The sequence below is a fragment of the Takifugu flavidus genome, chromosome 1 (assembly GCF_003711565.1).
Source record: "Takifugu flavidus isolate HTHZ2018 chromosome 1, ASM371156v2, whole genome shotgun sequence".
In the NCBI taxonomy this organism is placed as follows: Eukaryota; Metazoa; Chordata; class Actinopteri; order Tetraodontiformes; family Tetraodontidae; genus Takifugu; species Takifugu flavidus.
Genome location: NC_079520.1, coordinates 24816250 through 24842820, shown reverse-complemented (window position 1 = coordinate 24842820; position 26571 = coordinate 24816250). Strand labels below are relative to the sequence as shown.

Below are 26571 nucleotides of genomic sequence, written 5' to 3'. Positions count from 1 at the left end.
TGTGCGGCGATGTCTGGTCAGCTGACCTGCCGTTTCCTGTCAAACGGGAAGAACCAAATGAGGGAAGAGGAACGTTCAAGGTAGCGCCGAGCTGGCAGTTTTTAAGGTGGGTAAATGCAGGTGCGCTCCACGAGCAGCAGCATGCTGCATGAGCGCCTAACCAAAGCAGATGGCACAAAAACATGTGACTGTGGTCTCAGAAATGCACCCCGACTGCAGCGAGTGCAGATCTTCCGCAGAGATGATGCCTGATCTCAAGTCCTCCCTTCTACAAGATACACAATGTTGAAACCAGTCCAGCAAATAGGATTAAATCCAGTTTGCTTCCATTTGAATGTCTCCCATTTAACTGAAATCCATCTTGTATCGAGATCCTGCAGATGGTCATATGTACGTGGTCTGTTTGGACCTTAAAGATAAGCTCTGGTGTTTGATGAATAAGAGAACGGGGAAAATGCTGAGCACGTAATAGCTGTCGACTCCTGGTTTAGAGCAGTTGACAGCAATTACTTATTAAGTCAAAGCAAATAACACTAAATGTCATCTTACTTAGACGGTGTTTTGTTGCGCTTGCTTATGCAGCCTGAAGTGCAGATTAATGTGTGACTACAATGTCACCCAGAGTGCATTTCTCTATAAACACCCTCACCAAGATGCTTCCAGCCCTTATAACGAATACTACTAACCTAATACTTTAGAAATTAAAGCCACTCATTGTGGCCCTGTTGCCCAATTTCACTCAGCAAATTGGTAAATTCCATCGTGCTTGTACATGGTGGGGGTAACAAGCTTGCAAAGTAATAAAAAAAAACAACCAAACCATGAAGACGTGTTTAGCGAAGCAGTTGGGTCAAAGAGGAAACGAGATTTTCAAATGCAGTCCTGGTGAGAAAAGAGCGAAGCAGATCTGTGAGAAGAATACAAGCGCTGTTACATCTGTCTACATGCGGGGGACGCAAACACAACCACCTGTTTCCAGCTTCAGAATGACTCAAATGTAACACAGTAACAATTTGAAAGCTTCCATCCTACTTTTTATGACAGCAACCAGACCTCTAAGCCTGGAATGTGTTCCTGATGTGCTGTCACATTTCTGAACTGATTTACAAGAGGTAGGGCACCTCAACCTTTGGTGTTGAAGCGTTTTCATGTATAACCCATTAATAACCCGAGCCAACCAATGCCTGTAACCTGGATTAAGTCTTGAGATTATGGTCGCATAATCAGGTTATCAGTGAGGTGAAGGATTATGTTGAGTGACAGAATTATTGGAAACAGACAGAAGACAAACTGGTTTATCAATAATCTCCAGGAACAACAGGTGTAGTCAGTCGAAAGATGCGCCAACCCCTTTCCAAACAGTCCTGTGTTGTTGAGGTCATACAAGCCCAGACATGTCTCCTGAAACGAGGTCGTCTCTGTTATTTCAGACATAATGTTGCCTCAGTGAGAATGAATCAATGCAGTCCCCCGCGACAGCCGGAATATTGCAGAGGGTGCATTTTTGGACGGTTAGAACTTGTGTAAAATGGGTGGGTGACCTAGAGAAGAAAGATGGGATATCGCTCGGGTGCACGCATGTGTGTGTGTGTGTTCAACAATGAAGCGCGAGGAACCTGCTGAGAGGAGATGGCAGAGGAACGGAATGAGCGGTTTGAAGGGGCCCCTGTGAAAACTGTTATTGGAATAAACAACCTGTTAACCTCTTTATTTTTGCATCGTTGGGGTGATTTTTAGGTCCGAAAGAGCTAGGACTTGCACAAACTGGGGGAAAACCCCATTCAAAGCCAAGTGAACTCATTTGAGAGCAGTCAAATACATGTTTAATAGCTCCGCACAAGTTTACAGGCAGAAATTTAATGGGTAACAGGGAGTCAAACAATGGAAGCTGTTGGCAAAACTGGGTGCCAGATGGTGAAAGTTTTCCTTTACATTAAGACTTCGCTGCTGATCACAACAGTATGAGGACCTCGGCCACAGCTCCACATTACTATGTAGCATTTCATTACCTTTAATTGCCCAATAACATTCAAGCTTGTGTCAGCTAATGGTGAAGTGAACCACAAAGACCCCGATGATTCACTTGGCAATAGGCTTTTGTTCTTGTTGAATCTATTTGGTACACTGAAACCTTGGGGGCAGCGATGGAGAATCGTTTGTTTTACGCCCCACTTCCAGAGGCCTCAATCATCCAGCTGGCACACGAATGCCCAATAAGCAGCCCCTCCCCTCATCATTTTATTTATTCTCATAGTAGAATCGGACCAAAACGAACTGCATCTAATTAGTGTCAATTAACGACGTAAAAATGACAGCAGAAGTGGCTGATAAGCGCTGGTGGGTTTATATAATCTGACAGCAGAGCTTGTTTCTTTGTGTTTACAGAGGGGGAAACATGAGCTCCGGCTCTGGCGTCACTGCTCACACACGGCTGGGCCACTTTTTTGGCATTTATCTTCTCTGAAAAGAACTTGCTTCCCATTTTTAAGGGAATGCCTTTCGCAAAAGAAAAGACTAGTTTTAATAGGAATCAATATTAAGAAAAGATCTCCAGCGACGACCAACGATATTAGCTGGGGCATACGATTCATTTATGTCATTTAAGTTACTGGTTGCAACTTTGAATCTGTATTTACTGCAGAGATGAAAGCATGTAAACATTAGCGACTGTGACGGGCCAAGCTAAAGTGCTAGCGTAACACATACTTGTGCAGAGCAAAGCCTGCCCATGAAGAAGATGACCTAGCCTCACAGCTTCATACAAACCACTTGGCGTCATGTTCGCAAAAGTCATACCGCTTTTGTTTTGCTCGAAAAATGCAAATGAGTTCCTGTTAATCTGAACCGAATGTGAATTCCAGTACAGGTCCAGCTGAAAACATTATATTGGGTATAAAACACCAGAGGAAAAGATTTACAACTGTGTTTATGTTCTGCTAGTTGGACATTTGTTTTTGCCTGTGTTCTGTTACTGCGCCTTTTCACCTCCTTTTGTTCAAACTGAATTATTTTCCTTTTCGTTTGGCCAATGTAAACAGAGGTTCTTCTAAATCTAAGCTTCTGATTTCCGTCCAATCCGTCAGAAATGAAGTTTAAAACAACTCTCTCGGTCTCAAGTGATCACTCAGATTATCTCAGGACCTAAATATGGAACGGGGATGAATTTCCTTCGCCAGGCAAAAGTTGCAACCAGAAACTTTAAGGGGGGATTTACGGTTTCACTGCCATCTGTCTTTTGTAAAGTCGCTGGGAAGAATTTAACGGCAACATTATCAGTCAGCGCTTGTTAGTCAACAGCTGGTTACACATTCATGTCAACCTGAGGTTCCTTATCTGTGTCAATCATGTACCGACAGATGTGCAGTGCGGCGTTACACAGGATCTCCTGTGAGGCTGCAGGAGATAAGTTCATATAGTCGACATAGTTGAGGTAAGAGGTTCCCCTTTCTTGTCATTTACAGGATATAAAGACGTCATTTGAATTTACATTGGGTGACGGGTTGCTCGACTGAGTCAACATGACATAGTTCTAGACAGGAAACAGTACTGTGTTAAAGTATAACTAGTGCCCACTGGCCTGTACCACCAACTCGTTTAACTGGAGCGTTTCCAGCCTCTGCTGCTGTGGTAATCATTGCCTGTGACTGAGGATCATGTCCACTGCCTGGGCCAGGTCGTCCACGGTGCCATCAGCCGTCACCGTCTGGTGCGTCTCGTCACTTGGTCTGAGGGAGAAGGTACAATCGGGACAGTCTTTAAGGGAACAGGAAGAAAGAGCCGCAGGAGTGAAGAATCATTGTTAGCATTTCCGGCACTTGGCTTTAATAGCAATACTGACACGTATTTTAACTACACTGCAGTGGGATCTTCCACAAACAGCCATTTGCTGGGCCTAAACGAGTCCCTGTGCTGATTGGCTAAGCCAGTGGTAGACCTAGTAGGTCAGTGATGATGTCATGAACACATTTTCTTGTGTAGTTTTTCTGCTTCTCTCCCCCTCCTGCCCTGTCTCTGTATCTGTCTACAGGTATCGTCGACTTTATAGCTGTGTGCTGACCTCTGACCCCGCTGACCCACTCAACTCTTATACTAACAGCTTGTTACAATGAATGTACTTGCATGATCTCTGCCTATTCTCTCCTCTACCTGTCCTCCCCCCTCTCCTCTCTCTCTACCCAGCCGGCCATCAGCAGGAGGGTCCCTCTAAACGAGCCCGGCCCTGCTCAAGGTTTCTTCCTGTTAAAGGGGAGTTTGTCCTTGTTACTGTTGCTTGTTGGGGGTCAGGCCCTGGGATTCTGGAAAGCGCAAGAGACAATTTTGATTGTAACGGACGCTATATAAACAAAAATTGATTGATTGATTGATTGTTAGCTTAGCAGACTCCACTTCTCTCCCCTTTAGCTTCCTTAGAATATTCTTATTCCTTGTAATATTCTTCTTAGAATATCACACCGCTGAGAGGGTCCTACCTGAGTTTCCAAAAAGCTACTCTGAAAATGTGCATGTGATGCAGCCTGTCACAAGCCCCTGCAGACTTCCAGTGCATGCTTTTCGTCTCTCTCACCAGCTGTCAGGCTGGGCCAGACATTATACTCTTAGTGGGGGGGGGGGGCAAATTAAAAACAGGCCGAATGGGACTAATGACAACTGATAATTACAACATATCTAATTTCAACAAGTTGAATGGAGAAATTTCTTAAGGACTTTTGTTGTCTACATTAAATTTACTAGTATATTTTAGCATAATTTATTTTACAACATTACAAACCACGTGCAAATGATTAAAACATTAATAGATCATATTTAAAAAGAAAACAGAAAGCCAATTGTCTTGATTAGCTCTTTTGCAACTGTTGGTTGGATTACTGAAGTTCCAACAAAAACTGTTATTTGTGGGGGGAAAGAATAAAATCCTGATTTGTTTTCTTGTCCTGAACTTGAAATAAATCTAAGAGGCACAGAGGAGGCCACGGGGGCCCCAGGTTGCTGCTAAAGTTTGGCCCACAGCCCAATAAAGGATGCAGATATGGCTGTTTAATCAGCTGGTAGAGGAAATACAATCCGCTTTGGCAGGGACTCACAGCCAGGGCAGCATGCAGGGCCCTTTTTTTAGCCAATCACTTCAAAAGACACCCCTCCTTCATTCATGTGTGGGACTGCTTAGGACTTCTGCTCATTTATAAAGTGGTGCCTATAGACCCCCCCCCCCTCCGTGAGCAGACTGTGTGCTGCCTCTGTTCCCCAGTCACGGGTTGAAGCTCCAGATGGGGAGGCTTTGTCTGGCCCTGGGTTGTGTGGCGCACTCCGCTATTAATCCTGCTCTTTGAGAGCTCGCGGAGGACCATGGCAAATACGCGTGAGCCGCCCCGTGTAGCATCAGAAAAAGGAGCGGGGGGTCAGTGGGGATGGGGGTGAGAGCGGCGATGAATGCTGAAGCCGAGGTGAATGCGGCCGAGCGGTGCCATGTGTTTACGCACGTCTTTCAGCCGCCGGTGCCGAGGTTATATGAGCTGCTTCCCTAATAGTTTGGGTGTTGCGTCTCTCGTGCTGCCCGGTTTTGCTCGAGGACTAACCGAGTTCACACAAACATGTGCAGGCATGAACGCACACAAAAGTCAGCCTCGAGCCCCCTTATCAAGCAGTGGAACGGACAGCATTGAACGCAGCATTTCTCAGACCTTTTTTTCCTTTCATGACCTCGGTTTTTGCAGATATGACTGTGCACGTGTTCGTCTGCTCCCCACATTGCCATAAATAATGAAAGAGTAACCAGGTCAATGTGGCCATGCAAAATTCAGCACAATGCAGCTAGTGTTACCAGTGATGTAATCACCAGCTCTCCGTGTGACCTTCAGGTCAAAGTAATATCAGTGTACGTAAACGCGGTGCAGGTTTGATCCTTACATTTGATGGACAGGTCGCACATAGACATGAGGTAAGCCATGAGGTGGGGGGGGGGGTTCACAAGCAACACTTTGGCTTCCAAAATGGCTCGTGATGTGGTAGTCTACAAAAAAACCTTGTGACAAAAGAGGGACGCCTTCTCCTGATGGAATAAAGGAGGTGGAACTAAAATAGACTCTGGCAAACATTAAATGAGGTGTTAAATTCCATCAAAGTCATTTAAAGGTTATCTTTGAAACGTTTCTAAATGGCAGACCATATTCAGCGAGCTAGACACAGGAATACGAGTATCGTGTTTAGACTCCTCAGGGCCTATAAGACCACGGGGACGTATAGGGACTTGGTTAGTCATATACAATACGCGGCTTAGAAAACACTGACATTTATGTCTATAAAGAGAACTCATGGAGACATGTAATCAAATGTGGATTTGGACGTGCGTGAAAATAAACTCTATTTGATGCAGTCGTTTTAAAAACTAGGGCTGAGACGTAGTGCTACAGAGTAAAGACATGGCAGTGCTAGCATCAGTTAATGCTTAACACACACACACACACGCACACACACGCACACACACACACACACACGCGCGCGCACGCGCACACACACACACGCGCAAAGAAGGAAGCAAAACTGTCACATGAGGCTAATTTTCATTTACACACTCCACCTTTGCTGATTCTGCTTTTTGGCAACAGTGAAGACAAAGCAGATGAAACATGCGTGAGAGCAAAGGCAATAAACCAGAATTCTGAGGTTTTTAAGCTCAGCCCACCTGTAACCTGCTGCCTATTAGAATGAGAGTGTAGTTACCTTTCTGTTGCTTGTGTAATTACTGCCTCGGGAGAAACAAACTTCAATATTTGAGCTATTATAAATACTACTACTTTACATAGTTGAGCGATAATGTCGTGAGGACAGAGACAGCCTGCTAGCGAGAGTCTGAAAAATAATCAAACCAGGTCATTGTGTAGACATGTGATTTTCATACCAGACTAGTGAAGGCAGCATCAGCCCAAACACCGCCTTTTCTCACCCTAAAGCACGCTATAGTATCATAGCTCAGATGTTGACTAGTCTTTACTTTTAGCCAGGCCTTGTAGGTGATATGAGATACTAAAGAAAGACAAAGGTTTCTCCTCTCACCCTCGAGGGGGGGGAAGAGAAGATTTGTGAGTGTGGATTTTCTATAGTCCGGTGACATTGCGGGAGTGCTGGCCTTAAGGGCGAGAATGTGATCGCAGTTTGACATGTTCTGCGATAAATAATAAGGTCACGGAAGAGATTGATGGTGTTTCAGGGGAACTGACAAGCCCGGAGAGTTGAGCTCTTCCAGGCTGGTTTTATCATCACTTTACTTTGGTTTCGCGTTTCCTGTTTCTCATCATTTACCTGATATTTACAAAACTACAACAAGAGACTGATGATTCCCCTAAAATAATACAGCTGCAAACTCTTATGAGAAACGGCCCAACTGAACAGGGGAAACCACCGTTCTACGAGTGTTATGGCAACAGAAAATGACAGATGTTAAGCTAGTGCCTCACTATCCTCTGCTGAGTTTGTAGCCATGCATGTAATTTCTCAGCACAAAAAAGAAGCGTATAATGTTGAGTTATGAGCAGTCAGCAGCTGCTATATGGGTTTCATACTTAAACACACAGATTAATGCTATTTTTTCATTTGTGCAGGACACAAAGGGGAGACCCTCTAGCCTTTGTTTCTCAAACCATCCCCCCCACCCCCTTCCACCCTTATGAGGATCATTTTTGGTTAGTGTCAAAAATTTTCAGTCCTTTATGCACAAACAGAGCTTATCGCCAACCTTTTATTAGTAGACTCCCAAAAGCTGCACGTCACACAACAAAGGCTGTGAAGACAACACATCACAGTGAGTACTTCACACTGAGAAACCTTAACGCAGAGTTGATTTCCGCTAGAAGAGCAAGGTTTGCAAAATCAAAACAAAGGCGATACTTCCTGTATTTATGCAAAACAAGAATGGAAAACAGTAGCTTTCTGGAAGAAAAGGGCTGCAAACTATATACAGGAGCATGCAAAAATATGATGCTTAATTATGCTGTGAGAACAAATGTTACTGAAGTGGTAAGAAAAAAACAAAACTGTTGACTATTCCAATGGCCAATCTTGAAAGAGGGACTTTGCTAATTTTTGCCATGAAGGCCTCTTTTGAGGTGTGTGAAATGTGCTATAGGGAGAGCATGTGCATACCTGAGAGGGAGAATCTACAGGGGATGTACGGTAAATGGGGGCTCCACAGTTCACACTCTCACCGCTGTCCCACACTTTCATGCGACCGAGATCCTTTATTTTTTTTCCGATTGGTGCTAAATGACTTGCTCAGCCGGCCTTTTTTGTGTTTTTCACAGTTTTGCTAGTAGCGCTGCTGAGTCACCTGCTGCTAGTGCGGAAAATACAAACATGTGTGAAACTGTGCAAACACATGCGCACGCACTGTTCGAACAGAAATGGTTTCAGCAGAAACCAGGCATGAGCCCAAGGCTCCCCAGCCAAGCAGCCTGACTGTTGATAATTGCAATAGGCTTTGAATCCCTATTGAAACAACCAAGGGCCTGTGTTCATGTATTTAAGAAGCAGTGCTATGTTTCAGCCTGCCATCTGGAGGCTTTCGCTCTCCAGTTCTCTCCCACTCTCGCTCCTTTTATTTCTCCCGTTCTTAGTGGCATAAAAGTACCTTTGAGGGGCTCAGTGGCCCAGGCCTGGCCAGATCCTTTGTGTCACCGTGGGAGACTGGTCGCACAGTGGAAAAAAAAAGATCTCTGGTTAATTATTAATATTTCAGTGACTTATAACACACTGCAGGCTTGAGGGGAGCCTGCAGGCAAAGGAAACTGTCACTCCAGGGTGGAGAGGAGGCTCAGCAGCAGGAGCCCGCAACTCTGAGGATTTTTAAGGCTTATTTTCCAACTGCAGTCTCCTCTGTCTGCAGCCTGTAATTCAGGCTGTGCTGCTTGTTCTGAGCTGATCTAATCTAAGAGGAAGGTTCAAAACCAAGCCTGGATTACAGAGAACAAGCTGATGACATTTAGTACAGTGTCACTGTAACCTCATTCATCTCAATGCAGCTCTGCTGTCCTTCACCCAGGTTTGTAAAGTGATCACACTTGGCGGTGACTGCATGAAAGACGATCTGTTACAAGTGAACCTGCATGGATTACCAGAGTTTTAACAGATTTTTATCAGAAGTTAATAAGTAAAGTTTCAAGAAGCATCAATTGTTAAAATGCAGCAAATGTTCAGTTCCATTCATGACTGTCGGCCTCCTGGGGACAAGATAGAACATTAAATCAGGGATATACTATATGGAAAACCACAACTGGTGGAAAACAATGATGATATCGTTGTAGGGCTCACCTCTGGAGCTTCTGAGGATGTGTTCTGTCATGAACCCTCTCATAACAACACTCCTCCCTATGGTGTTGCAACCCCCCGGCAGAAAAATGTGACCTGCCAGACCATGACTAACATTTCGGAAGGGTTTTCCAGGGCTATAAAAAATGGCCCAAAGCTTTGACCAGGGTCCTGAAATCAAAACATCAATCAAACATTCATGGGATGCCTCAGAACGGCAGATGGGGCAAAGGCCCTCGCCTTTCACCCCTTGGGACCCAAAGGGTGTGCAATTATCCTAAGAGTTCATGTCTGTTATGGTGGTGTAAGAGAGAACAACATAGCATAGGTTTGGCTTATAATATGCATACAGTTTCTATTCAGAAAAGTTGCATCACGGTGTTCTTTTTAAGAAAAGGAAAAGAAACTATTAGTCATCAAAAAGTGATATTTCTGAGGAAATTATGCCCAGATGTTGCCGTGTTTACATTCCTCTCAAAGACGAAGGTGATGACAACATATCTCAATCCTCGAGGCAAAAAAACAAAACAATTTCAGAAGATACTTAATTTTAACACTGGTGAAGAACAAAAAAAAACAACTTTGAGAAGCATAAAAGCAGCAATCCCGAGGCCTTGCAATGTTGAAAATGCATAACCCACCCACCTCTGGACAAGAAAAGAGAAGGTGGGAGCATACAGCCAAGACAGAGATCCAAGAATAAAAAGCCAGCTTTCATGGAAATACAGCAGTAGAAATAGAAACCTGATGCAACATGCAAACATCCCACCAAAGGCCTTGATGCTAACTCACAAAGAAGATACAGAAAACAGCCCTAAGCATCTCTTGGATTAGAAAACAGCACTAAAACAAGGGCTGATTTGGAGGGGGAAAAATCAGCAGTTGCTCTGCATGGGTTGATGTGCAGAGATTATGTTTAAGGGTCCCATTTGTACAGCATTAAACCAGGTAAATGACACAACAAACCATAAATGGTTTGTAAAATAAATGGTTCCATAAATGGTCCTGAGGGGCCTGGTCATAAAAGAAGACCCCTACAGATTGTGAGCCAGTTCAAATGCATCCCTGGAGGAGAGCAAAGAAACTCTGTGGTTGTGTTGAAACAAACAGACGTCAGTGACGAATTAGGAACGTTTCATCTTCAATCCCACAGCCTCAGCAGACAAGAGTGGCAAGAGAGAACTTCACTTCCTTCCCAATGTGCCAAGAGAGCTTTTCAAAACAGGGCGTGGGACTGGTGCTGTCGCACTATAAAATGTCTCAAAAATAAATATCACTACTGATGACAGCTCAGCAAAAGAACAGAGAAGAACAAAATCAGGTACAACCTGTTCAGACAGGATCGCATGTTCGAATCCAGCCCTACAAAATCTGCTCAGTTTACAAGCTGTAATACAGTCTGTATGATAGCACCGTCCCAGGGGAAGGAGCTCGGTTTAAAAAGCAGACTGAGCTGCAACCACCACCGTGCAGTCGCCCTTTCAAGGTTTGGTGTCAGATCTGCAAGCCTGTCCACTGCTGCACAAGTGCCTGATGCGCATGAATAGAGATCTGAGAGGTTGTTTATACCAGAGGGGCAGAGCAAACAGTGCCATCTGTAAAACGACCTGGAAAAAGTGGTATCCATGCAACAGAGATAAGAAAAAGGAGACTATTCTATAATAAACCTTTTAATAATAATAAAAAAAAACAAAAAAACCTGATGAATTGCCATGTGCAATATATGTCTTTTACCCTCCTTGAATTAGCACCAAACATGTGGTTTAACCCAATTTCCTGTATTCTATTAATAGAAGAAGGAGCAGCACAGGGTGGCAACATTCATAGTCACTACAAAAACAAGAGATACCACACAAATCAGGATCACTCCATTGTACAACGTATTCCAAATAGTTGTTCCCCGGTGGGTGCTGCACCCCAGTATGTTTACTAAAGCTGATGGGCCATTTCCTAATGTGCTGCCCTTCCTTCTGTTTGCTGTGCTGATGGTTGCTTCATTACAGGGACCAGTGGAAACCTGCTGTGGATAATCATGGGCTGTGTGGGACAATCGGCAAACCTCTCCTGGGATGTCAGGAGAATGGTTTTACTTTGTGCTGGTGCAACAAGGGCTGGTTAAAGCTTTTGGCACTGCCTCTTCCTCTAAACCACAACTGCCTGCTGTGTATAAAGACGATGTAATGGGTCACGTCAGACGACTTTGCTACGGCACTGAACCACATCCTTTTAACTCTCGCCGAACATCTGCCGTCTAACCTGCAGGTTTTCTTGATGCCGATTAGAGAAGTAGCAGTTGCTGAGATAACTATGCATATTTGCATACTGCCCATCTGTTCAGAAGTGTGTTCTAACTGGTATTTTCAGAGAACTATAATGTATATGTATGCTTTTGCATAGTTTAACAGCTGCACCGATAACACCTGTGCCGTAGTTCTTAGCACAGATTGCATGGCCGTGGCAGCAGCACACCCCGAGCCACTAATGGAGTAGAAAAAGTAAAGACAGCATTCTGCCTGTAACAGCATTTGAGGTTTGTTTTTAATGTGCAGTGGTCATTTGAAGACATGCTACATGCTGTGGGTCATAGCATCAACCTGCTTCATCCCATCTGACAGAAAAACTGAGCTTGTTTCTTCATTGTAGAGATCATCCAACTAGCACAAAACAGCACCATCTAAGAGTTAATGTGTTTTTTATGTTTACAAGCTCAACAGTAAGCGCATGGTAATCCGGTATCCGTCTTGCCTGATTTAAATACACATGCAAGTTGTAACTAAGTACATAGAAGCACAACAGTCTTAACTGCTAAACCCGCCACTGCAATGCTAATTTATTGTTGTATCCCTCAGCGATGGCTGCAGAGGGAGAGGGCATGAACCTGGGTGTGGCTTTGGTGAACCAGTTCCTGGTTTGTATCAAGTGGACTCCCTGGAGATGTTTAATCAGGAGCGGCCTGGAAAACCGTTTCCCAACATGAGCTGTAGCAGTGAAATGCTGGCCACTGGTGGAGCTTTCAAATGTAAACCACTCTCTTCCAGATTCCAACAGGAATCAGTAAACGCTTCCTTCAACCCAGGAAGTCTCAAATGGAGCCGTGGCAAAGGTGCAGAGACAACAGGCACATGGTTTGAGAAACAGTATCAGAAAATTAAACTGGCTTACACAGCACATGAGGGAGCACCATGACAGAAACCTCATTTTTAAAAGCTAAAAAAAAAAAAAAAGACCACAGAGCTCAACATTAAATCAGTCTCTTTGAGTTGAAACAACAGAAATACGAAGAGAGTGAGATAAGGTCACAAATTATGCATTTTCAGAATCTGGTTGTGTCACAACAGATAGATTATAGCTACAGTGAGCGAGATTTTTAGATTGCTATTGGCATAAATCAAATATACGCAGACCTACACAAGAGTACATCATTAATAATTATACTATCTCTCTCCATGGGTGTCAAATGTAGCTCTGCCAGCTTTCTTTCCATTTCCGCTGCAGCTATTATAAATGCAGCATGTCAACTGATCTAATTCTGATGCTTATTTGTAAAAATATCCACAGGAAACAAATCTTCCAATAGGAAATACTTATGAAGTCTTGAAAGGATCAATTTTGCCCCCAGCTACCCAAGGCAGCTTCAGCCCACACTCCGGAAAAAAGGAGCGGTGGAGGACAGGTATTCAATTCCTGCAATCTTTGTTTTTACCGCAATATGGCACCAAATATTCCAAAACACGCTGCCTGTTTGAACAGGAGATGGGCGCCGCTAAATTCCCATAGCAGGATGCAAGAGGGATCAACTGTTTACAAATGAATGCCGATATGAACAGGGCTCAATCATGTTGAGGAGAAATAAGCTGGATGGAGATAATCCGACTTTAACTTAAGCAGTTAGTAGCCAAGACATTTAATATTTTGCTCGGGAGAGAGAACGAATTACATACGAATCAAACACGAATGAACTGGGGGTAAAGACATCAAGTAACTGCCACGAAACAAATGCTGGGACAAATCTGTGGAACTCATGGGAAAATGTTTCTTTATAAGGCCTGCTATGAATAACAGCAAAAGGAGAACTGAGTAGTGTTTTGACTGCTGTAACTACGGTAGAGGACAGAAGAGGAATGTGGTACTGGGAGATTATTCCCCGGCAGTTGACTAAACAACAGCAGATTGGTTCTCCACGCTGTAATTTGAATGCTTTTTTTGTTTCTTTAAACCTGGTCTACATTAAAACGGGTTGTCTGGCTCCCCTGAGGGACGCGTACTGCTCATTATTTATGAACAAAGGAAAGTTCACTGTAAGCAAAACACTCCCGTCTTTTAATTAACCCTATACAGTGAGTGTCTCATGAATTAATATCATCTGCTTGGTCTCCAATCTGAAGATTAATCTGGAGCATTGATCCCAGTGTAAATAAGACCTACATTCTACATTCAGAAAGCTTGAGGAAGATTGAGTTGATCTTAAAGAACTGCGGGCCTAATGCTGCCCTTGTTGAGGAAGGGTACCTTCAAATCTTTGTGAAAATGATTTTAAATCATTGGGTTTATCTGATGTGCGCCTCTTCCCCTTCCTGCCTTGTCACTATAGCTCTGAGGTATTTGAGGCCGGTTTTTTTCTCCAAGCCCAAGGCCTGCACAGCATCTGGTTGACGTGGAAACAGATGTGTTTTCACAGAGCTGACTGGGCGTTTATAGCCGCTTGCAGAAATCTAGGGTTCACTGCGTCTGTGGCTTTAAAAAAAATTATTTTGTATCACTGTTTCCCTTCTCGTTCACAGAAGGTATACATTACACCAACAGGGTCTGACCTGTATGTTAAATGAGGAAATCACAACTTACTCAAGCTATAAAATCTAATGAGGGCCACAATTGTTGGTTAACTTCCAATACGAATATTGTGAAATGTTTACACTAACAGGGTGTGCATGCAACATTTTGGTTTTTACAGCAGAGACACCCAAGCTGCCAGCCCCAAAGGATAATCATTCACAAGCACCTAAAAGGCAACCACTGATGATATAACTTTAGCCTGAAAGGACATGCTGGCCTTAATAAGTGCCACCGTTGTAAAAGGATTATGTTACGCAATAAATTGCTCTATTGATTGTGAATGTGTATTTCTCACCATATAAAACCCTACTTGGTCTCTAAAAAGCAATATGTATCATGATACTGAGCCAGCAGGGTCAAATGAAGGAATCATTTCAATTATTTTAACCAGTTGCTCCCACTTATCCATTACAAATTTCATTACCGCATAGGTTTTGTGAATGATTTTCGCTGTCCAAAGTACAATGATAATAAAGACTTTTAGTCTTTGTATTCTTTACATGCACAAAACTCCAAACCTCACATTCATAGACACCAGGAAAACCAAACTACAAATATGGACATCATCGTTCAGTTAGGATTAGAGCTGACTGATGCAAAAGCTGATTACTCAGCGTTCTCTGGTCACATGACCTCAGGACTGTATGCTATGTTATTTAAAGGGCAACAAGTGGGATGCTTTTAATAGATTAGATCCATAAAATACAGTAAAAACACTTGAAATTATATACCTATTACTATAAAGCCACTGTATAATAAATAATTTAACATGTGATTTTAAAAAAAGTATATTCGCACCCTTTCTTCTTTACAACAAACACATTATTTTAGGCTTCTTAGGTTGCCTGTTTATATGCTATCAAGGAGCTGAGTCATCTCTACCGTCTAGAGATCTTATATATAATGTATGGGTGACTGTAAACAGTATGTTGGTGGAAAGGATTCACACGCTGATAAATGTGGGCCTGTGTTATGGGAAGCAACTGCGGTGCGAGAGCGCCCCCTACCGGCAGGATGTCATTGCAGTAAGAAACTTGTATGAATAGAAAACACGTATAGAAAATGAAGCACTAAAAATAAGAGGGTGATGTTGAAATAGTCAATTTCAAAATCCTCAATAAGGCACATTCATTAGTATTATTAATCTGACAGTTTCCATTTTAGACTTTATTTTAAATAATAGTTTGTCTATCCAATAGTGGCGTTTGAAGCAGTGTTGCCAACTCTGACTTTCGCGCTAAATCTCGCTACGTCTAGCTACTTTTTAATAATCTTTTCTGGGGTTTTACAAAATACAAAAGCAACTTGATTTCATTTCTTAGAATATTCAGCCCATACGAATAAAAGGCTTAAGCAACATGACACATCTTGTTATTGCCACGTTACCAATCATGCAGCATGATCATTTGATCTTTTAAGGATCAAATGCCCAAGGGTCTTCAAATCAAAGCAACATACCATATTACAATGCTAAAATACTACTCTAAAACTCCAATTTTGGATTTGTCTTTGGGCATGCGACATAATTACCACTGCAGTAGCTATTCAGATTTACTTTTCCAAAGAAAAGGAAATATAAGTTGTTTAGGCATAGTTTACCGTACCTTAAGAAAAAAATATTTGATTTAATAGACAAGGGAAAATACATTTGGATTTTGTCTGCAACAGCAGGGAACACTGAACGTCCAGACATCTGTTTCTGCCTGAAAAAGTAGATCCACCTTAAACACGAACATTTGTTTTTAAAAAGCTGGTTTTCGGCAACACTGATTTAAAAAGTACGGAAAAGTTTGTATCAGACTCGTTTCATACATATTGACTTTTTAACAATCACCAAATAAATTGGGTTGCATGGCAGTACTGACCTGTATTTTCCAGTCCTGACTTGTACACCTTTTATTCCGCACTGCTGGGCACCGCCCACATCATTAACCAGATCATCCCCAATCATCACCACCTTCATTCGAAGAGAAGCGGAAAAGAACAAGAGGGTTACGGAATTTTTAAAAGACAATATCGCAGCACACCATCTTATCGGCCCCCTGCTGCTCATCGTCAAAGGTCAGAACATGGCGGTGGGTCGAGACGGAAGACAAGCCCTCGAGAAAATCTAACATGAGTACTGTTGCAGTAGTGGCGCCAAAAAATAATGTAATTTACTTGAGAGATTTAAGATCTCAAAAAACAAGATTTAGACACAGTAAGAATTTATTCGTGGATCATTTCAGGTAACACGGTGTGAGGAATACAATCTTTACACTGGATTGTTAACAGAGAGAAGGCCTGAATAACATGTTGAAAACCTTCAGTATTAAGAGGAAGATCCTTTCGAATTTCCTTTCACAATCTGTTACACTTGTAAATGCTTCATGGTTGAGTTTCAATGTACCCGAGACTTATTAAAGTGTGTAACAGGTGAAACAAGTAGAACAGGAGACTTGGATATCCAATCGCCGATGGAGGTGTAAAATTATCTGAACAAGTCAGTGTTAATGCATTTCTGCCTTTATCTGTGAATAAACTACTAAAATTTTGAACAAATCTTTAAGGGTTTGGATAAAATTAATCCAGATCCAGAATGACATTTTCCCCATTTGTAAAATATTAATCGCTGCATTAACCATCAGTATCAGAGATGAGTGTTCAGAATGTGCACCGTGTCATGGCGTGCTGCTGCATTTGCAGATCGTGCACGGCAGTTTGCACGGCTGTTTGCACGGCTGCCCACAAGATCCTCAGACAGGAAGAGTCATCAGCCTGAACGCTAATTAAGCCTAAACTGATCCCAAATACACCAGTGATAAACGTTGTTTCTTGCTTATTACATCTACATGAGTGGGTTTTTTTCTTGAAAACATGCAACCAGTTTACGCACATACCTCGTGTGGCTGAAGCCCCATATCATTGAGAACACTCTGGAAGAATAATGAGGAAGGTTTTCCAAAAACTTCAGCCTTCACATCACAGGCATACTGGAACAAAATAGTGATTAATTAATCTTCTGACCAACTCAAACACAGACCGTTCCCAACTCACTGTACCTCCAGAGCCTTCATATAAGCTCCAACATCAAGACTCAACCCATCCGTCTCCTTATAGTACTTTCTATGAAGACACAAACATGTTTATCTTTGCAGAACCATTTTACATTTAACCTGTGTGCACATTTAAATTGTCGACGTATCACAGTATTACCCTTGTCCAAGGGACAGGAGTAATGGATTCTCAAGGTTTTCTAGGATCCTAAATGCTTTGTTCAGGTTCTGGTAGGAAAATTTCTCAGCGGCGTCTCCAATGACCACACAGTTTGGGTTGGTCTTGTCAACACTGTCGAATTCAGAGAGAAGACCTGCAGGAAAATAAAGAGAGTAAGCATTGAATTTGGGTACATTTGCATTGGCTTGGAAAAATATCCCCTTTTAAACACCCTGAATACACAGTACTGTACGCTAGAAGGCTGATTTTATAATATGCCAATTGGCGCAGTACCATCACAGACCAGCAGGTGGGGCCGTAAACCTCTCTGCTGAAGCGCAGCTACGGCTGCAGGTGCAGGTGAGAAGACCTCAGATACAGAAATGTCAAACCCCAGTCTTTGGAGCTTTGCTACAAACGTAGCTCTGGCTTCCTGGCTCTCATTGGTACAAAAGCGCAGTTTCAAGTCGGATGCCTTCAGTCTTTAAAATAAAACGGAAAAGAAATAGGTCAACATCACACAGCCCTACTGTACTGATTATAGAGTACTTGGCTGAACAAGCTAATGGCTAAAGGAGGAAGGTCTGAAACGACTCGCAGTTTATTGACTCACTTTTTTAGAGCTTCGACCGAACCAGAAATCGCTACACCTCCGCCCTCACCGCAGTCATATAAAACACCACACAAGTCTAATATGACACCTTTCAAACTTTTCGAACAGACTGGCCAGCCCTTAGCAGCCATGACGCACACGATGCCACTTCGCGCATGCGCGTACAGCGAATGTCGTACAGGCGCGGTAAACTTTTATTAAACGATTCTTGACGCTAAAAATTAAATATGGATCTGATTCCCAGTTATTCCCTATTGGGTCGCGTTGTTGAATTCTGAATCATTAATCATTTAATACAGTTAATATTTCACAACAATGACGATGCCACCGTGATGCATTCGTGGTGACTATTGCAACCGTCGGAAAAATTGCAGCATGGGGCGTGTCCTATGACGTAGGCATGCGTTAACCATCCGAGTCGCTTATTGCCGCCTCTCTTTCCTTCTCCGCCGTCAAACGGGACCTGTCTCGCCATCGTGTCCTCTTGGCTCGTTTAACGTCTTTCTGGTATTTATGCATTATTTGTATAGTCGCCTCTTTTGTTTATTATTTAATAACGATTGCGTTGTAAAAGCTCGCTACTATTCAGAGATGAATAAACTAGCGAATTGGCTACGAATTGAAACGAAGTCCCATGTATGGCTGTAATACGTGGGTGTGTGGCAGGGGCATCTCCGCGTTAACCAATCACCTATCGATGCCAGGTTAACAGCATCGGCGGTGCTCCGTGACGTAATTCGTATCAGGTGCACCATGCTATTTATACGTGTGTGTGTGTGTGTGTGTGTGTGTTATACACACAATATAACTATACACAGTGTATGGTTAATCTTTACAGATTTTTGTTGGCACTCCAATTAATAACTTTTAACTGTCCTCAGAAAACTCCCAAAGGTCAAATATTCTTGAACCCCCGCCATAATAGCTATAACCTTCCTGTGTTACACAATTATTAAAAGGCAGTAACTTGTTATGCCTTTACTGGCACCTAATCTGCTCACGTAGCACCCTGTATTGTTTTGTATGTGAAAGGGAATCATTGTTCAGCAGACCTGTAAAGCTGACAGACCGGTGGAAATATAATAGTGCATGTTGTTTGACTTCATTGCTGTGTCAGAGGGTTTTGGTTTTTGTTTGTCTTTAATTAATTATAAATTAATTATATTGTGAAATTGCAACAAACTTGGCAAGGAGGGAAGTAGAAGTCCAAGTCTGACATTCGAGATGAGTTTAAAAATTGAAATAGCTAATTGATTAGTATAAGTATTTTATATTATGCTTTAATCATTAATAATTTGGCTTGTGTATTCTTCCTATCTTTCGTCTTCCTTAATTCATTAAATTCCTGTTGTAAACACACCAATTGAATTTGTTACCTATTATAATTGCTGACGTCTTTTCAGCAACTCCTCCATCGTGATAGAACGGTATGAACAGAATGATCAAGCTGAGATGTAGCCTCAGGTACACTGCCCGTGCTCTCCACCAAAACCTTCCATCTGGATCACGCCCAGCCTCCACCGCTGCTTCCAAAACTAACGCTGAGCACCCACTAACCCCAGAGCAAATCTTTGCCCGTGAGGACAAGCATGGTGCACACAACTACCATCCCCTGCCTGTTGCCCTGGAGAAAGGAAAAGGTGAGTTTTTCTCTCGTCACCAGAAAGGAACCGTTGTTTTTTTCTGTGGATTCAGTCATTGTCCTTTTGTCCCTAGGTATTTACGTGTGGGATGTGGAAGGCAACAGATATTATGACTTCCTAAGTGCTTACAGCGCCGTGAACCAGGGCCACTGTCACCCAAAGATCATCGCTGCACTTAACGCTCAGGCGTCCAAACTCACGCTGACATCCAGAGCGTTCTACAACAATGTGCTGGGAGCTTATGAAGAATACATCACCAACCTGTTTGGCTACGACAAAGTCTTACCCATGAATACAGGTACTGCAGGGGCACAATCACTAATTGGATGTCTCCTGTTTCTGTGTCTTTTTGTTGAAGTGTCTGTATTTTGCACCCAATTAGGCGTTGAAAGTGGCGAGACCGCTTGCAAGCTTGCTCGCAGGTGGGCTTACACTGTAAAGGGGGTTCCCAAAAACAAGGCCAAGATCATCTTTGCAAGTAAGCGTGCATCTTCTCGACAAAAGTCTGGCTTTTGAAGATGCATCCATTGAGAAAGCCAGAATTATAAATGCTCAATTATGAAATTCTCTCCTCTCTATTTCCTCCTGCTGATTAGATGGAAACTTCTGGGGCCGAACCATGGCGGCTATCTCCAGCTCTACAGACCCAAGCAGTTATGAAGGTTTTGGCCCCTTTATGCCCGGCTTTGATCTTGTCCCGTACAATGACGTCCCATCCCTGGAGGTAAAGTGTGTGAATCGTCGCTAATAATGTCACAAATGTCTTCAATTTAATTTCATTGATGGGGGATGATTTTGAGCTCCATGCAGATTTGAACAAGCAGAACTTTACTACCTTTACATTGCTGGTAAAATAACTGGATTCCAAGTCTCCAGGCCTGGCCTCACTATCATTTTAACCTTTAGTTTTTATTTTGCTGTGCATGTTTTTGGCTCTTTACCCTTGATAAAAGTCAACAATCCCTTTTTTTATCAGGGTTTTTTTGACGTTCTAGGGTTCAGTGTCAGCTTCCTGATTGAAAGATCCATAATGCACTTTTGTAATGTGCAGGAAGGATTTTAAAGATTTGGACTTGCACCCAGACTTACTGACATCCAAGAAACGATTTCATTTAACCCGATTGTTGTTTTGAAAGATTTCACAAGATTCGTCCGCCTTGTTGACCTGCCTGTGTCAGTCTTTGTAAACACAGACGGAAGGATTGAACGGTAGCGCTCATGTACGTTCACTTAGATAAGATATTGCAGCAGAGCTCTTTTATATACTCATGTTGTAATGATTAACTTTGGTCGTGGGTTTCTCTTGGCTGAGTTTTACTGAATACAGATAAAGATGTATGAGTGTGTCCACCTTCCTTTCTCCAGAAAGCCCTTCAAGACCCTAATACTGCAGCTTTTATGGTGGAGCCCATCCAGGGTGAAGCTGGGGTGGTGGTGCCTGACCCAGGCTACCTGACCACAATCCGAGAGCTTTGCACCAAATACAACGTGAGTAATGATGCGTGGCTGTGGGCCTCAAATGATGGCTCTGTAAATATGGCAGCCTGTTCATTATTCATTCCTGTCCCAACGGAAGACATTTGGATATTTTCCATTTGTCTGTCTGATAACTGTGAAATACTTTTTGTTGAATTTATTAATCAGCTGCTAATTTAGACGTAGTGCGCTGAGTATCTTGCAGCACTGGAAGATTTCTGATTGTGTGCAAATAAAAATATTTAAATAATAGGAGGTAATGACCTTTAGCATACCAGGGCTCATTAACACAAATGCCATTCATGAACTGTAAAAAGCCACAAAATATGATTATTTTTTCTTTTGTGTTTCTCAAAAATTGCCTGAGCTTCCTATGGTGAAAACCCCAGAGGTAGATTTCTTATAGACAGGAATGTGATAGACTCACATTAGACACGTGCCTCTATGCTCAAGAGCGTTCCAGTGCCAAACACAAGAGTGGAAGTTAAGTGGCGTAGACAGGAGAAGCTAAGAGAACTGGATGGCGAGCAGAGAATCGTATAGATCTCAGGATTGATGGTTCTCAACTTGTTTTGCTGTGACCAATAGTTGAATAGCATCCATGTTGTTGACAGCTGAAATGGTGTAATTACAGTAAGGATATAGGGCCTGTTGGGAGATTAGGACTAAAGACATTTGTTTTGTCTAGGTTCTCTGGATTGCTGATGAGGTGCAGACGGGACTGGGGAGGACGGGCCGCCGGCTGGCTGTGGACCACGAGGAAGTCCGCCCTGATATAGTGCTGCTTGGCAAAGCTCTCTCTGGAGGAACATATCCAGTTAAGCAACTTTGTTGTCATAACTGGCATAACTATTGTGTTGCAAGACTCATGAAGCGTTTAGAATCTTACCTTTGGTGTGACGTGCGTTTGCCTTTCACGCAGGTATCGGCAGTGCTGTGCGATGATGAGATAATGTTGACGATCAAGCCTGGGGAACATGGGTCCACCTTCGGGGGAAACCCCATCGCCTGTCAGGTTGCCATGGCTGCACTTGAGGTAACTATAGGAGTGCACTTTATTTCTTTTTCCCATGTGTGTCTCATCTTTTGTCTCTGGTTAAAGACAGGACAGCGACGGAAGTGCCTGTTTGACTTTGAGTGAGAAAATGCTGTTAATCATTCATTAAAATAAACTTCTCTTTGGAAGGCAGGGGTATGAATAACCATTTAAGTATTGCGGTGGAGTTAAAGGACTCACTAGGTGCCTTTAAAGACTAAACAAGCCTGCGTGTATCACTTGGAGCCACTCTGATTGTCTTATCGCTCTGTTCTTCTCTGCAGGTGATGGAGGAGGAGAGGCTGGCAGAGAATGCTCAAAGGATGGGAGAGCTGCTGAGATCAGAGCTGAGTAAACTGCCCAAAGACATTGTGACAACAGTGAGGGGGAAAGGCCTGCTCAACGCAATCATCATCAAGGAGACTAAAGGTAGAGTGTCCAACTGTCCTTAAACGCAGCAGCTTCGGTTAGCATTTAAACCCTCCGCTAGTTGGCTTTGCTCTTTTTAAGTATTTATATTCTGTTTACTGGTGTATATGACATTTTTGCTCGGTTTCACTCATATTTGCCTATTTAACCACGTGAACTCTCTCTAGACTGTGATGCTTGGAAGGTGTGCCTGCGCCTTCGTGACAATGGGCTGCTGGCCAAGCCCACCCACGGTGACATCATCCGCCTGGCCCCGCCCCTCACCATCAACGAAGAGGAGTTGCATGAATGCGTAGAGATCATCCAGAGAACCATCATGTCCTTTTAAAATGAACAAGCCCCCAACAAATGTCAAACACCGCACAAGCCACTGCTTCACCTTGACTATTAATATTTAATTTTTTTAAAAAGGCACTTCCTGTGGGAAGGTGCTGATTGCTGGGTTTCTTTGGAGGATGACTGCAGAAACTGGAGTGCAACAGAGGAAATGGAAGAAGCGTGAAGTGTAAAGTTTCAGACTCATAACAAATTTTAACCCATGGCATCAGTGATCACATCCTTTCTAAACCATGCAATTCTTATGGCTGAGGAGGCTGTTAAGTGACAATTTTTAATCTGAAGAGTCATTGAAAGCCTTGAAATGCATACATTCCAAGACTTTGTAAGAAGACGCTTATTTAAATTAAAATATAGGTTCACCTGATGGTCAATGTTAATTTAAAAGTTGATGGTTTATGTTACTGTTAAAATTATTTTGTATTTTGTTCAATTTGTGTGTCTGATTAACAAGTTGTATTTGTGTAATGCTGCTAGAGAAGAGTTTGGATGTGATGAATGTTTCTTCAGGCTTTTCAAAGGAAACTTCGGTTTTATGCTGTTACACTGCTGTTAGAATACGGTTCAACATTTTATGTATTGCTTGGTCATCTCTGTTCTGGGATTCTGAGGTTTACATCTGATTCAGCTTTATAATTACATCAAACAGATGCTGTTTTGTGAGGCTTGCGCCTGTGGGTCAGGTTTTTAGGGTGGAGTTGGCTTGAGTGTAGTTATGACCCAACCATTTTGTTGGAGGAGGCAGGAAGTTCAATAAAACTTGCACAGATTTGCATTTTGTTGGCGGTTGTTCATTAAACACGACTTGGGTGTACGTGCTAAATCCACCCCTAGGTGGAGCCAAAGCACCACTTTCTCCCTTTTGTCGAGTCTGAAAGTCTAGCGTTTACAAATTTCAACCCGATTAACCGATTAAAAATAATCGTCTTCATTTATCGTTATTAAATCCTCACACCCTCGGTGTCAGCAGAAAGAATGAGAAAGCTTTGGATGACGAGGAAACAAACCCACTCTGCAGACTTGGAGTGCAGCTTAATATCCTCAGTGATTGACTGTATGCTTTAATTCTCATCATTAGGTCTTTACAACAAGCTCGAGATGTCCCATTTCCTCATTTTCTTTTTATATTTCATCTCACAGGAAGCTGACGGAACAGACAGGAGGCATTTATTTTCATAAGGATGTAAAAGTAGATATATTGAATGCAGTTAAGGATCAATAAGATCCGCTTCCAATTAGCCTAATGCTTCACTCTTCTATCAGTAAACTGCAGGCCAGGTTCTTTTTAAAGGTTTTGAATTGATTTCATACTTTATGGACGGTTTATTTGTCCGAGGACAGCTGAACGAGTCTCACAGTCATTTCTCAAGGACTTTTCACACGTGATTCTCTCATGAGGAGTTCTGAAGCCGAGCTTTGTTTAGACTGAAAATAAAGGTCGAGAACTCTTGCAGAAGGTCAAAGTTATGGACAGAAGCTCCCATCTCGCACTCCCTGTGTAAAAAGGTGGCTATTGTGCCCTAAAAGATTCTGGGCAGCATTGAAGCAACAAAGACTGACTCAAAGGTGTGAAACATAGATATTCACACACCCCACTTCCATTGCAGGCCCGGTACAGAACGGTAAAGAGCAACAGAGGTGCAACAGTCTTCCAGTACCTGTGTGAAAGGGACTTCTGTGTTTTGTGAATAGCTGGCAGAGCGAACATACAATAGTGTCTTTCAGATATTTATAGATTAAATATCTTTGAGCAAGTTTCTAGTCATCTGTTTTTGAGCTGCTTCTTCACACTCAGGTGTCCGTATAAAAGCAAACAGAGCCCTGGGGACAGGGAAGCTGATTCGGAAGCGGGCCTTGAATCACAAAAGGAGAACCTAGAATAAAAAATAACACTTTTTTGAGTGCTGCCTAAATTGTTCTTCCTTTTTTGTAATTACTTGGTTGAAGGTGAAAATACATTCTTGCCTGTTATCTAGGACAAGGTTGTTGGGTGTGAATCTGAAAAGAGCGAGACGGATGAGACCTGGAGATTGCCTGTGAAATATGAATGGAATCCAGGCTGGCAGCGGACAGATGAGGATCATGGCCGTGCAGCACTTCTGTCCTCCGCTTTGATCCTGCACAGACCCGCGTCCCGCTCAGCCGCCATATCAAGTATTCCACAGCAAGGGCCAGTTTGGCAGGAGGGGCTGACAGGATCTGGGAATACTGAAGATGCTCCAATAAAAGCTGCTGGCTTTTCCCATCCTAACACTCTGCCAACCATTCAAGCGTGTGGCGCCGGGCGGGCTTCAAAGCCCACCCTGCTCTCCACTACAATTTCCCCCCACTAGGAAGGTCAAGAGGTGCTCCTCCTGACAGCCAAAGGCTGCTCTCATCCCGCTCTTTGTTCCTTTTGTCCTGTCTGCTTTTCTGTCCATCCTACCAGCTGGATAAATGTTTAAAAAGAACCAGTCAGTTCTTGTCTTCCCCCACAAGCTCATTTTCCTTCGTAACAGCAAAGTCAGATTGTGGCACTTAGCAAAGCTCATATCAAACCTCTTTGCTAGGACTTTCATCCAGTTTAAGGTCGGCATTAGAGAGAGAATAACACCAAGGAGAAGGAGAAGCTACCCTCTCTCTTTTTCTCTCTGCACCACATAGACCGGTCCAAAAATACCCATCAGCTGTCAGAGCTCATAATAATGGATCCTTTACATTAGGTTGATGACACCTGAGTGCACTGATAAAACACACACCCGCCTTTAATGTCAAACGACACGCAATCTCGAAAGAGTTATGTGCACTGACCATTTTCATTTCCTCCATATTCCTCTTTCATTCCACTCTAGAGGATATATTGATCAAGCAGCCAAGGTCTCTAGAAGGACTCATCCCCCTATAGATCTGAAGCACACATATGGCGATTCTCCGACCAATCATTTTAGCTGTCGCACCCCCGGCTAATTTATGTCGGGGTTGCATTCATATTTGCAGCCTTTATCAATCTTCTGAAAGGCAAATACTGCAGGGTTACGGTGGTTAAAGCCCCACAGCAAACCTTTCTGTTTAGTGGAGTTTTACTGAGAAAGGCACATATGACCCACAGGATGTGTAGAAAGGGGGAAAGTGCTGATAGTTTTGCAGGTACTGGACATTAAAAATGATCGACGACAACGAGGCAGAAACAATAAAGAAAAAAAGAAAGGAAATATAACCTGTATCCAGGCCGTCAAATGTATTCTTGTGAGAAGCTGTAGCCTTATCTCGTCTATAGCGAAACAATGTGCAAGTGATACTAACTTTATTTGACAATTTAAAGATGTGTCTGTTGCTAATGAAGCTATAATGACCAAAACAATTAGGTTCCATTACAAAACAGGGGGAAAAAAATAAACTGAATGGCCATATGATCCAGTCCAAAGTTAATCAGACTTTGCTGATCAAACAAGACGCCATACAAACCTTAGTTAAGATTAACTGATACATTATGTTTCCTCCTGCAGCTCAGGCCCCTGTGGTACAGAATGCTAAACGCCAGCAGTAACTCTAGATGCAAGATAAGAATGAGCAATCTACCTGCTGTTCGCATCTCCGAGCACCTCATCATCTCCTTCCATTAGAAAATAACCACATTATAAATTCCCCTAATATCATTATCCACAGTCAGGCCTGCCACTGTCTGGGATTTTCAGTGTGGAATGCAAGAGTGGAGTCAATGGTCAACCACAGGT

General features: G+C 42.8%; 2 protein-coding genes across 2 annotated transcripts; one reads left to right on the top strand and one right to left on the bottom strand.

The window, feature by feature from the left end:
• Window positions 1–1800: 1800 nt before the first annotated feature.
• lhpp (phospholysine phosphohistidine inorganic pyrophosphate phosphatase) lies at window positions 1801–18111 on the bottom strand. Its single transcript, XM_057037233.1, has 7 exons — window positions 17939–18111; window positions 17620–17807; window positions 17326–17479; window positions 17172–17235; window positions 17010–17102; window positions 15996–16087; window positions 1801–3725 (listed from the first exon to the last, which is right to left on the bottom strand). Exons 1-7 carry the CDS (start codon window positions 18067–18069, stop codon window positions 3632–3634), a joined length of 816 nt encoding a protein of 271 aa, XP_056893213.1. The 5' UTR covers window positions 18070–18111; the 3' UTR covers window positions 1801–3631.
• A 159-nt stretch (window positions 18112–18270) lies between these two features.
• oat (ornithine aminotransferase) lies at window positions 18271–23633 on the top strand. Its single transcript, XM_057037109.1, has 10 exons — window positions 18271–18445; window positions 19342–19578; window positions 19655–19879; window positions 19964–20059; window positions 20178–20305; window positions 20947–21069; window positions 21746–21874; window positions 21980–22093; window positions 22378–22522; window positions 22690–23633. The coding sequence occupies exons 2-10, from the start codon at window positions 19368–19370 to the stop codon at window positions 22848–22850; spliced, it is 1332 nt and encodes a 443-aa protein (XP_056893089.1). The 5' UTR covers window positions 18271–18445; window positions 19342–19367; the 3' UTR covers window positions 22851–23633.
• Window positions 23634–26571: the final 2938 nt, after the last annotated feature.